This window comes from Lontra canadensis, unplaced genomic scaffold (genome assembly GCF_010015895.1).
Source record: "Lontra canadensis isolate GAN:19392208 unplaced genomic scaffold, GSC_riverotter_1.0 scaffold21, whole genome shotgun sequence".
NCBI classification, from domain to species: domain Eukaryota; kingdom Metazoa; phylum Chordata; class Mammalia; order Carnivora; family Mustelidae; genus Lontra; species Lontra canadensis.
In genome coordinates this window covers 6,010,945-6,024,218 of record NW_022631015.1, presented here as the reverse complement: position 1 = coordinate 6,024,218, position 13,274 = coordinate 6,010,945, and the positions used below count along the sequence as shown (strand labels likewise).

Here is a 13,274-nt window from a genome sequence, read left to right as displayed (position 1 = left end):
ATACATTTTCAAATTTAGTTCAGGGTCAGGCTATAATCACTGCGCTTACCTGGAAATTTAATGGTAGCCTAAGCTAATATCGTGAATGATTTCATCAGTGGATTTCAGAAGATAAAGCAGCTACTTCCATCAGAAAAAAAAGTCACTATTTTTGCCTCTCTGCTGTCAGAGATGACAGTGTATGTAGGGCTTAAAGGGGAATGTTTTGGAGTCAGAAAGACCTAGATTGCTCACTGGGTTCTGCCAGTTTATGAGCGCCGTTCACTTGGGTTCTTTGCTTACCTTCTAAGTGTCAGACTGATGTCAATTGAGTGAAGATAATGATAATGTTTGCCCCCAAGCCCATAAGGAGGGCTGTAGGGAGGATGAAACAAGATAATGTAAGTGAAACACAAGCCTGCATTACTAAAGGAACACTAAAAATCATGCGAGGTGCTATTATCAGGGATACCAATCAGAGTCCGTGTGGGGGTGCGGTTGAGCAGTGACTGGCACCAGATTGCCTGCCTTCCCTCTTACTTCCATGTGAACTCGAACAAGTTACTTCACTTCCCTGCGCCTCAGTTCCTCTCGAAAACAGAGACTCATAGTATGTACCTCATAGGGGTGTGAGGATTAAAGAGTGTGTATCAGCGTGTGCGTGTGCGTGCGTGCGTGCGCACCTATCAGTAACTTTCTCCTTGACCAAAGAAACAAAATAGTTTCTCATTATCATGAAGTCCTACAAAAGACAAGAGCTCAGTATGTCAGTATTGGTGAATGTTTAACTAGGAAAGCATCATATCCAAGTCAATATTTAAAAACAGATTTTTTAAAAAGATTTTATTTATTTATTTGACAGACAGCACAAGTAGGCAGAGCGGCAGGCAGAGGGAGAGGGAAAGGGAGAAGCAGGCTCTCCGCTGAGCGGGGAGCTGGATGTGGGGCTCGATTCCAGGACCCTGAGATCATGACCTGAGGTGAAGGCAGCCACTTAACTGACTGAGCCACGCAGGTGCCCTAAAAACAGATATTTTAGAGATGCCTGTGTGGCTCAGTCAGTTAAGTGTCTGCCTTTGGCTTAGGTCATGATCCCAGAGTCCTGGGATTGAGTCTCAAGTCGGACTCCCTGCTTCTCCCTCTGCCTGCTGCTCCCCCTGCTTGTGCACTTGCTTGCTCTCTCTCTCTCTGACAAATAAATAAATAAAATATTTTAAAAATTTTTAAAGAAGATATTTTAAATAGAATACTGAAAACAATAAGGACTATCAAACACATAGAAGAGACTTTGATGTCATGAAGAATGACATAACCTTTATCCTTTTCTCTGGACTGAGTAATGGCTACTCTTCTCATAAGTGAGTACACATAAAAGTTTTTTCCTGACCTAACCTTCTCTGGATTGCTCAAGGTTCCCTTTGTTGAACTTCTTGCAAGAGCAAGAAATTCAGAAATACAATGACAATATAGGGAATTATTTTTACAGAATTAAAGAAAAGGGAACAGTGTGGGTTCCTTAAAGAACTAGATTTGGACATTTTCATCTACAATGGTCTTCTCAGCATTTGGCAGATACCAAAGCATGGCGCCTCGCTTCAATCAACACGTACTGTGAAAATACTATGTCCGTTTTCCTCAAAAGAAGGGAGGAACATATCTCCACTTAGTCTCCCACACAGAAACAGTGATGTTGACTGTTAGGCAGGCTTTTCTATTTGGCTGGTTTGAGTCTCTAAGGTTCATTAGCATCTCAGTAGTCAGGCAAAGGAGGTTTACATTCTGGGTGCAGGAGAGGAATGTCAGGAAAGGGACACTGAGTCTTTGTTAATTGCAAAAGAAACACTCTACAACCTGAGAAGAGACCTCTCCTTTCACCCTCCCACTTCTCCCTGGCCTCCTGCCTACTCAGGATTAGGGAAGCCCAGGGAATATTTACACACCCATGGAAGCAGCCCGCTACAGAAATAACATCTGAAGGGAAACTGGTTAGGCATGGTGAGGCATTATGTGAGAAGGCTTAATCTTCGAATCATGGCCAAATCTAAAGCCTGTCCATGAAGACCCAAAGAACAGAGGCCAGACTTTCAAACACTTAATTTCCCCAACACTGTCAAAAGTGACCTGGAAAGGTACACTTTGCTTTCCACAGTGCAGGAATTTTCCTGTAGAGCTAGCCTCACACATGGAAATCATTTTTCACCTGCAGCCCATGAACCTGGGGAGGTCAGATCTTCTGGGTCTGTAATGAATCCCCAAAAACCACACATGAGGGCTGTATGTGTCTTGTATTTGTGTGTCTGTGTTGAGGAAGGGTCAGTAGCTAGTACCAGATTTTTGTAACGGGCTTCTGTCCATACCTATAATAGCATGCCATGAAGACAGCAGATGGCTACAAAATATCCCCCCCGAATTTAAAGTGATCAGACTTTTACCAATAGGGTCTCTGAAGCAGCCCCACTTTCTCCAATTCAGACAGCTTTTGTAAATATTATCTTTATCTTACATATTTAAATATCTAAGTAATCTGAAATTTTTTTGCCAACTTAGGAAAAATATGTTGGCCACACTCGAAAATTAAACCAAGAGAACTCAGAGTATTCTCATAAAGCACTTTTGTACTTCCAACGTATATATTGAGAGAATCAGGACGTCTGGGAAGGGGGGGTGAAAATTTCAGCTTGTCTTCTAAGTGTTTTTTCTATATCGGAGATTTTTACCTAGGGAGCACTTTTCTAAGTTGACTCCTAGAAGTCAACAGGGGTGCTTAGAGTAAACTTATTACAGGCTCCGTCTGAGATTCTGAGTTAATTGCTTGGGAGTGGGCCTAGACCTCTGTGATTTTAAAGTTCCCCAGGTGACTCTGTATGCATGGCAGGCTGAAGACCACTGGCGAAGCACTGGAGAAACCACTTGGCCTATGATCTGTGCTCTCTTGATGACACATGCTGTGGTCAGCACCATGATCATTGTCTGTTCTACACCTGATCCCTCTGACCCTACCACTCCCCACATCCCACCCAGCAGATATTGATTTGAATGTAATAAACATGGAGAATTGGGTGCAATTTTCATTTTTCTCCTAGATTTTTAAAATTCCATAGACACAAAAATTTAGACACAAACTGTGTCTCAAAGAGTAAAGCCCATGAAGATTTGTTCTTTACTGCAAAGTCAGTCAGTGAGAGTCTTTTTCTCTGGGAATTGTCCTTCCTCTTTTCCTCTGTTCATAAGAAAGGCTCATTTCCATGTGATTTTTTTCTATAGTATATGACACTTAAAGAAATAAGGTATAAGAATGGCTGAGTCCTTACATAGGAAACTCAGTCAATAAATTCCATTGTTAAGCAGTTAATCTAATTTCACAAATATTTGCTGGGCACTGGCTAGATGTTGGAGTTGAAAGTACACTAAATACATGGTGAATAAAACAACCTACCTTGAGCATTGCTATTCCAAAAACAGTATGAGCTATAAAGTATGGGGCTTTTGCCTTGTGTCCTACAGCGTGTTTATTGCTTTGTATGTATAATCCCATTCTACCCATGAGGTAGGAACTATTACTATTACTATTATCTCCCAAGTTATGTAGAAGTTAGTCAGATCTATCCATTTTGCACATATTATCTCTTAAACAAACAAACCAACCAACCCCAGAGCCACATGGCCATTTTCCAGCTCATTGTGTTGGTGTCGGGAAAGCATACTATTCCTGGAACCTAGTAAACACAGCCTAGGAGCAAATAATAATAGCATTTCACATCAATCATCCCACTAGAATGTCAGTCCAGTCTTAGAGACAGGAAAACTGAATCTCAAAAAGGTTGAGGAAGTCACCCAAGGCCCCACTACTAGTAAGTGCTGAACTGACCTTGAACTCTGGCCGCCTCATAAGATCCTTTGCCAAATACCTGATATTTCTGAGACTTGTCATAGATAAACTTGCCAACAAAGGGCTTAGACTCTGTTGGACTCAGACATTGTAACTGCAGATGAAAAGTCTTTTTTTGCCTATCTTAGTATCCAAATTCCTTTTCTTCATTTTCTTCCAAATTCCTCTTTGGCCATATTTCTTTCTAGTGTACCTAAAGGTGAGAAGGCTCAGCCCCCCTGGAGCATTTTTTTCCTCTTGAACGCAGGAATCCCCTGTGTGCTGGCAGGAAACTTGAGTCCTGTCCAGAAGCAGAGTCTGCCTGGCCACCCTCACCATGGAAATGCATTGCTTTTCACCAAATACACTTCCACCTCCTGCTGAGAAAGAGCATCTGGTGGTCACGGCTATTAACCTGAGCTCTAATTAGGGTGGTTTTTATAATGAGAAAAAGAGTGTGATCCTAATTAGTAATTTTCCATCTTTATCTCAATAGGTATCCCCCAGTCAAAGCAATCAGCTATCCTCATCACACGAGTTCTATTGCCAGAAAATAACCATTCTGTAGAACCAGCAAAAGTGAAGATGGCTAAGGACACAGGAGAGCAGAAAGGTTTTATGTGCTGCTAATGAGTTGCATTCTCCTCCAACTCCTGTCTTAGGTCCGCGGCGCCAGGATGGTCGGTTCTGACATGGTGGTGACAGTTGAGTTCACCAATCCTCTAAAAGAAACTCTGAGGAATGTGTGGATACACCTGGATGGTCCTGGAGTGTTGAAGCCAAGGAGGAAGATGTTCCGGTAAGGTGTGGGTTGGGGACTGAGAAGGTGACAAGGGACGTGGGACTGTGGGATGGCTTAGCTTTCTCTGTCTTTTCCAAACTTACATCTAATACCTGATGAATATGTCTGAGAAGCTGCCGCCTTCTTATTGGCCATTTCTAGGAGTCAGGGGGTAAAAGTAGGGCTGGTTTGGCTGGCATTTCCATCATTTAATCCTTACGACCACCCTAATGAGATAGGTACTATTATCATCACCCTTTGGGGAGCAGAGGCTTTGAGAAGTCAGCTGGTTTCCCCCAAGTTTTACAGATTATAAGAGGTGCCCAGATTCAGCCTCAGGGTGGCTGATTCAGAAATTATGTTTCAAGCATTCTGCCATACCACCTCCTCAGGTGTCAATTCTACTAATATACATGGAGTACCCAGTTTGTGTCAGATATTATGCTGAAAGATGTCCCTTTTCAAGGGTCCTTTCTTTCCAGCCCCACCTTCCAGATTTCCCTGATACAAGCATTCTAGAACTGTTGTTTTCTGTAAAATAAAGGGGAGCCTAAAGAGTTTCAGACTTGGTTCTCTATTTAGGGGACCAATAACTACCTCAGGCTCTGTGATAAAATGAATGAGACTGCTTCTTTCACATCTAGTCCCATCAGACTGTGCCTTATAGGGGCTCAGCTTCTGTGACTTCTGCTGACAAAGAGTGTCCCCCAACAAGACAGCCCATTCCACAGTCAGGTAGCTCTCATTGTTCAAAAACAATTCTACCTTCTGATCCTACCTGCTGATCCTAATTCTGTCATTTGGGTCAGCACAGAATAAAGCCCATCTTTCTTCCATCTGGTGCCTTAGAAATATTTGCAAACAACTGTCACATCTTCTCTAACCCTCTCCTGACCCCTAATGTGGCTTTAGCTTCCGCCGCTTTCCCACATACTCCAGGTCATCTGTGCTCCTCTTAAAGTGTGACACCCAGAATGGATCCCAATCTTTGAGGCTTAATACTTTCATTTCTACCACAAATAAGTCCCTGTCAGCATCAATCAGTCTAGCATATTTCCTGTGGGGTGAACTTCTGAAGCATAGAAGGGGAGGTGGAGGGCTGTAGAAAGTGCCTGATAGCGAGATATGTTAGGAATCTCCCTAACACCCTTTCTGGAAGTTACCCCCTCTGAATCTGTGGGACCAGGCCAAGGCCTCCTTCACCCCTTCCGGAATGCCTTTAAAGAACAATTTGCCCACTAAGGGCTCTCTGCATTTCTTTCAAATTACAGTGTTCACAGCTTCTGCAATCCCATTGTCCAAGAGATGCCTGCTGCCCGTGAATGCAATAAACAACAGGGAAAATAATTTGAGTGCTTTTTTAAAAATGCAAGCACAAAACATAACAATGCTTCCTGTGCTAATAAGAACGTTGAAGGGAAAAAAAGAATTAAATTAGAAATCATCCTTAGCGAGAGGGAGAGGTCAGCAGTGATAGCCCTGCTTTCGTCAGAAACGACAGCCTCACTCACCCCTTCTCACACCTTCCCACTCGAATCAGATGCGAGAATCACTCAGGCAAAGTGAAACACGTTTCTTCCTCAGAACAACCCCCCGCTGCATCCAATTTTTCCTTCTCAAACGGTAACCCTAGAAACCTCATCTGCGGGTACTAGAACCTCCTGCTACCAGCACACCTTGGCTGTGGCAAAAACCCCACGTTGATCACAGACCAATGCATTGAAAGGGAGAATCTGTGTATTAGAAGAAAGATTAATCTTCACACAGTGGAATGACCCACCATTTGGGATGCATAGGGCTCTAAGTGGGTGGAGTGTCCAGGTGCTTATGGGTAATATCTGACATTGCAGTAGGGCAAAGTGGAGTGAATCATGGAAAGGATGGAAGAGTCCAGCCCTTACATGGACACAAGGCAAATGCCCTGCCCACACTCTTCCTTAAGGTACTGCTTGTCGTTACTTCCAACACAGCCATGGCAGATAGCTAACAGACAGAAAACAAGGTCCTCAATCTCTTATGGGAATCCAGATGCAGGGGGTGGATCTCTCCAATGCAAGAGTAGCTTTATTTCTCTGAGACTGTCAACAATTGGAAAGAACTTGAGAGGGAAAATATTTAAGATCTAGGGTGGGTTTAGGACTCTGGAGAGAGCACCACTTACCCTGTCTCCTCCTGACTCCAGCACACACATTCACAACCAAGACCTGAGCCAGCCAGCACCCACATCCATATTGTCAGATAATTATAAGCACTCCAGGGTACCCTATGCTGCCAAGATCTGATCTAAGAGTGACAGATCCATGTAGCAACTTGGACCCTTAAAAGAGCAATGTGTAGAAACAGAATCGTTCACAAGATTGTATTCCCTTCTAGGATACACATCTTGAATAGTCAAGGGAATCACTACCCCCACGTATCCGCCCATAGTCCTGCCAGGGCCTTAGAAGACAAAGGGCATCAAGCTCAAAGCAGGGGTCCTGGAAGGCAAGAGCTAGAGAATAGGGAATTGAACTAGGAATGAGGAAAGCAGTGGTGTTTCACTTTTTGCTCAGGGTATGAGCCAACTCGCTCCGAGATGCTTCACCTTCCTGCCTTCTGCCACCACCTCCCACCTATCTCAGATGCTTGAAAGTGCTGCCCCCACAGACTCTCAGTTTTCAAGTTTCTGTACTTGATACTTCCAGAACATCAAATAATTCATCTTCCAGATTCATTTTTGTCTTTAAAAAATGATCAGGTTCAGTAAGTTATTTCGAGAGAAAAGTTCCCCGACTTCATGATTTTTTTTTTAAATTTTGAGTTTCTTTAGTAGGACAGAAGCTGAGGGCTAGACACATGGAGAACAACCCATAGATAGTTGCAGTTTATTGTAATAATAATCCCATTTGCCTGTATGCATTCAAGATGATAAATGGCCAGTGTATCTTGATAGCTCAGCACATTAACTGAGAACCATTTATCACAACATCTATCCTCAGGCAAATAGGATTATTCCAGTATTACTCCACTTACCAATATGAGTGAGTGATTCTTTTCTCTTTCTGGACATATTTATCTATGAATAAACGCAGACTTAGACATGCATGTGCATCTTCATGTATGAGTATCTTTGTATGATAGTCTTGAGTAGACATCTATACATGTATGAGATACGTATGTGAATATTATTATGGGGCTGAGTTTATGAGTGGGAGTCAATAATGAAGTGAAGCTCAGGGATTATAGTTTCCATTTGAGGTAGTCACCTGCGTTACATGGCCCCAGGCCAGATCCCGAAGCAAGACAAATATTTTGCAAAGTGTTTCTGATTGATCACTTGGGGAAACCAGGGAAGAAAGAACGAATGGATTAGGGTAAAAATAGCCCAGCTCTTGAGAAATAAATATCTTAAAACATGTATTTATATTGAATTAATCACTGTAAATTGAGGACAAAGAACTGTTTCTCTGCAATCAGGCAGGAGGAACTTACTTTCCTAGTTCTTTTGCAGAGTTGAGGCAGAGGAAACAACCACCACAAGGGTGATTGTGTTAATAATAGTAATTATAGCAACAACAACAGTAATACAAATCTAAATGACACTTGGCGATTGCCATATATGCCATGCTTCTAAGTGCAGTACAAATAATAATTCACCCCTCTCCACACTCTATTCATCTTTTCAATATTTATTTATTTGATAGAGAGAGAGAGAGAGAGAGAGAGAGAGAACACAAGCAAACCTAAGTAGGCAGAGTGGGAGGCAAAGGGAGAGGAGAAGCAGGATCCCTGCTGAGTGGAGAGCCTGATATGGAGCTTGATCCCAGGACCCTGGGATCATGGCCTGAGCCAAAGGCAGACACTTTACCAACTGAGCCACCCAGGTGCCCACACACTCTATTCAATATTCTGTAGTGTCTGCCTTTTGTAGGCAAGGAAACACATGATGAGGTCAATGTTTTTCAACCCTTGAATCATAAAATCAATTTACTGAGTTTGAGCAATACCTATCTAGGTTATATGTGTGTACTTTTCACCCAGTTTGGCTTTTATATAATGGGTGAAAATAATTTATAGAACTACATTTATAAAGAACAAAAATAAAGAAGAGAATTAGCAAATACCAAATTAATTGAGACATTTAGACCAGCAGTGGCAGAGTCCATGCCTGGAGCTGTTCCAAAGAGAGGAGTCCCCAAGGCCTTAGAGGCCTTTCCCAATTCACTGAACACAGGTAGAAGAGTTTGAAAGGGATTTCTTATTTAGTGTCTACATTTCTAAGGTTTAGAAATCTATCCCAGAGGATGTACACCCACTGCCATCTAAAATAGATATCGTTTTAGCTCTATTTGAGGAAATTTGGGGGTTCTAACTTTACATAGAATAGGTCAAGCACAGGTATGTGGCCCCCATTTCTCCTTGAATTTTGGCTGTGTTTAAGGTGATGCTCTATGGTCCTGGACCCTCAGGGCAAATAGGGGATCACACAGCTGAGCCCTTTGAACCACTCCAGACTTTCTTTGGCAGTTCCCCTCCCTCATGACCCCTCCAACCACCACTCCAGTCTGAAGCTACAGCATCCCCAGCTCCTTTGATCCCTCAGTCCCTCCATGGTACTAGTAGGAAGCACCCTCCATTAGGGATGTACTCACAGAATTCCTCTGCACAGCATGTTCCTCATATCTAAGCATAAGTACACTCTTCATTTTCCCCAGCACGTTTTTGTTCATCCATGGTCTGGGCCATTAGGCTATGAATGTGGAAGATTCCATAAGACTCCTTAGGATCTCATCCTCTTTGCCTATAAATGAGGTAGCTGGACTAGGTGATTTCTAAGTCCTTTCCAATTCTGACCTGCTGTGCCTCAGTAATCCCCATGAAAACAGGTCCCTTTTCTGTCTAAGCCACTTATGGTGGTCTCCCTTCATCTCCCTAATGTCCTCCCAGAGAAGTGCTGGCCCAAGATCCCCAGCAAGGCCACCCACTACATGCTCTTCCTGAGGATCAGCGAGCAGAGACCAGGAATCTTCTATGAACAATACTGCAAGAAGCTCTTAGTACTGAATAAAAGAGCATCTGTCTTTCTTATTAAAAAAAAAAAAAAAGCTAGCACAGAGATCAGAAAAGTCATCTTCATGGAGGCTATGGTATGAAATACAGTATACAATAATAGAAAGAGCATAGATTTGGGAATCAGAACAACCTGGCTCCAAATCTCATCTCCGCCCATTCACAGCTGTGTGATCTTGGAAAAACTGCTTCACTTGTTTATTCCTCCATTTTTCTTAATTATTCAGTGTGTCAAATGGTACCTGCCTCGAAGGACTATCATGCATGTAAAACTTGCATGTAACTTCCACCTGAGGCTTCCATAGTGTAATACATGTGAAGCACCCCAGAGAAGCCTCAATCTTCCCAACCCTGGTTGATCTCAGTCATTCACTGGAGTGGGCTTGGCCATGAAGCTTAGGAAAATCTCAGAGCATAGGCTGCAGAGGGAGACGAGAATACCAGAACCATTAAAGGCCAGCCCCATTATCAGAATGGATACAACTGAATAGCAGACAGGTGCTTGGGCACGGGGATCCAATTTGGTGGTTAAACAGGATTATGAATTATGGAGCATGCACACACTCCATCCGTTGGCATCAGGTACGGTTATGTTCCAGGCCTTGGGCCTGGGAACAAGCTCTGTCCCAAAGGGATTGGCAAGAACCAATTAGAATATCTGGACCTCAGCAAAGGCAGCTGAGGATTCAGATAGGAGTCTAATTCAGGAAGGAACTGGAGTGACCCAAAATGAGCCCAGGAAGATCAGTCACATTCATGAGGCTACTGTGGAGGCTGGGGTATAAGCTAGACCTCAGGTGACTCAAGGCAGGAGACTCAGCCCTTCACCAGGCACTGGATGGACCATATCTACTGCGTGGCCGCAGATGCCAGTTGATGCACCCAAGTGGAAGGAACGATGACCCAATGAGTCATTCACTGGCACATCCCCATCTAGGGACCTCATTTGGGTTGGAACTGGTAAAATCAGCCCTTCTGTCTCCTCTACCATCAACTGAGAGAAAAAGAGCATGTGATGGAAGCAGGGGTTCTCACTCCTTCCTGGTTAAGGTGGGGAAATGGATCTGCCTCTCTGCAAAGTAAACCTTTCCTCTCCTTGTCATCCTTTCAGTGAAATCCAGCCCAACTCCACCGTGCAATGGGAAGAAGTGTGTCGACCCTGGGTGTCTGGCCATCGGAAGTTGATAGCCAGCATGACCAGTGACGCCCTGAGACACGTGTATGGCGAGCTGGATTTGCAGATTCAGAGACGACCTTCTGCATAAATGCACATGGAGCTGAGATGGACCTGGGTACTGGGCCTCTTGTAGTCTTGGCTAAAGAAATTCTAATGCAAAAAATAGTCAGCTCTTGCTTTAACCTAGGTGTGGAGACTCAACCAGGACTACAAGGGGCCCTAGAGTAGAGATGCCATGTATTTCAAAGACTACTTTTCAGTGTGACTATTCAATATGGAAGTTAGTTTTTAATCACTCCACCTTCCAAAGGATTCTGAGCATTAGCCTTAATTAAGCTCTAATTAAGTTCTCATAGCTCATAAGAGTAAAAGTCATCATTTATCATCAGAAATGGCTGCAGTTCCAAATATCAGAGGACTTCTCTTAACAAGGGGATTTGCTCAATACCTGGTTTCATGTAAAAACAAGACTCTGATCTCCCACTCAGGCTTTTGGAGGTAATATACTCCCCAAAAGGTAGAGAAGCGCATGATTTGGGTCCTAGAGTTCTATACTACCTTTTTGGAATCAGGTTCTATGCTCTATGTCAGACTATTTTTCCCAGATATTGAGAACAACATCATTTTTCTTCTTGGCAAAGCCAGGGCAAGGTCTTTCATCTTGCACCTGCGGCAAAACAACAATCTGCCAAATTTCACAGATTTACCTTGTGAGAAGATGTGGCCCCATATTAACAAATTGCATTTGTGGGAAAGTTAATCACCTAAGAGGAGATAAGATAGCAGGTGCAATACTCAGATCTATTAAATAATGTAGTATTATGGTGCATTCTATAAGAGGTGTCACACTGTGGCCTGATAAGCAGGAACCAATATCCTTTACTTTAACTCTTTGGGGGCCACAGGACTAGAAAGTAACAAGGCTAACTTGGGACAGGAAAAATGAGGAATTGGTCTCTTTTATTAGTGATTATATTTCATCTGTCTTTCTGGGATCATCTCCTTCGCACATTGATGCCAGCCCAGGTACATTTTTAGAGAGAGAATAAGCCCTATGAGTTGAAGAATCTGGCAGACTTAGTGGCCAGACATATAGAAAGATGGGCAGCCACTAATTCCCTATTGTCTCTCATATCACTCATGTGATATGAGTGTCCTTCATATCACCTCAGCTTAGGACTCAGAAACTAAAAGGTAATACAGACGCCATCATGCAGGTGACCAATGCTAACGCAGACCCAGTGACAGAAGATGCTGACATCTTTTGCATTATGCTCCAAGGTTCCAACTGGCAAGGCCACCTGCTGTTTATTTGCAAGGCTGATTTATGATCAAAATTATCTATCAATATGCCCAAGGTATGATTCTTAGCAAAAACAGAAACAAAGTGGAAGAAGCCAGAATGAAATTTTCTGATATGCATAACCACATTTCTAAGCCTTTGAGACTCTTCTGGGAACCAGCGATCCATGAGGACTGCTGGTCACCTCCTTATGTGCATTATATCTAATTCTATTAAGTAATTAATAATCCCAGCATTTGCCGAGCTTTCCAATACCCAATTTTAAAATGAAATGCACGTTGCTATATGGTTAAACTGGCTTAATGTAATTATATGCTTATTAATGAGAATGTAATCAAAGCTTCAAATAAAGTTGATGTGATTGTGTTTGCATCTGCATAAAAGTGAACATTTTTAATTTTCAACACAACATACTACTAACCACAAGTGGTCAAGAAACCACCCTTCCTTAGCAGTAGATGACCTACCCTGGCTAGAAAAGCAAGCATTTCTCCTTTAAAGGAAATGACTTTAATAGGTACTCATGCACAGTTAGTTAGCTTTCCTCGCTGCTCTCTTTTCATTTTATTAGCCACATTCATCAAAGGACGAAATGTATTTCATTCAACACCAGCTTCCAGAAACTGCAAAATATCTGTAGATACTTTTTCATGAATGATCTCACGAATCATTACAGTGAATCAGTGGACAAGCCAGTGTGAACACCTATCATAACAAACATCTTTTGTGGTCTTAGAACAGAGATGGAAAATATACAGCAAGTGTGTATGGTAGATCCTACATTCATGGCAACATCACAGAACAATTGCAGCTCAGATAGGACCTCAGAATCCTCCTCAATGCAGTACTCCAGGCAGCTACTACCAACTGATTTAGAGTTGGCACTCAAAATAAAACCTATTCATCATGCCTAAGAGATAGCCCATCCCCTCTTGACAGCTGGGATTCTACACTGTATAATAATGCTGTGGCTCTAAAAATCATTTTAGCAGTGGTAACAAGCAATGAATTGCAGATAGCAAAGAGACTCTGAATTCTAGTTTCTGCCCCTGCTAGTCCTGCATGCTTCTGAACAAATCTTCATGTTTATAGCTTCAGTGACCAAAGAGGAGTAAGG

The 13,274-nt window shown here is 42.7% G+C and overlaps 1 protein-coding gene across 2 annotated transcripts in view; it reads left to right on the top strand.

The window, feature by feature from the left end:
• The window catches only part of F13A1 (coagulation factor XIII A chain), a 162,188-nt gene extending 149,653 nt beyond the window's left edge, over positions 1 to 12,535 (top strand). For both annotated transcript variants that reach the window (XM_032861509.1, XM_032861510.1), the window contains exons 14-15: positions 4,510 to 4,646; positions 10,789 to 12,535. In XM_032861509.1, the coding sequence (XP_032717400.1) occupies positions 4,510 to 4,646; positions 10,789 to 10,942 (291 nt within the window). In that variant the 3' untranslated portion in view covers positions 10,943 to 12,535. The remainder of the gene's footprint in view (positions 1 to 4,509; positions 4,647 to 10,788) is intronic.
• Positions 12,536 to 13,274: the final 739 nt, after the last annotated feature.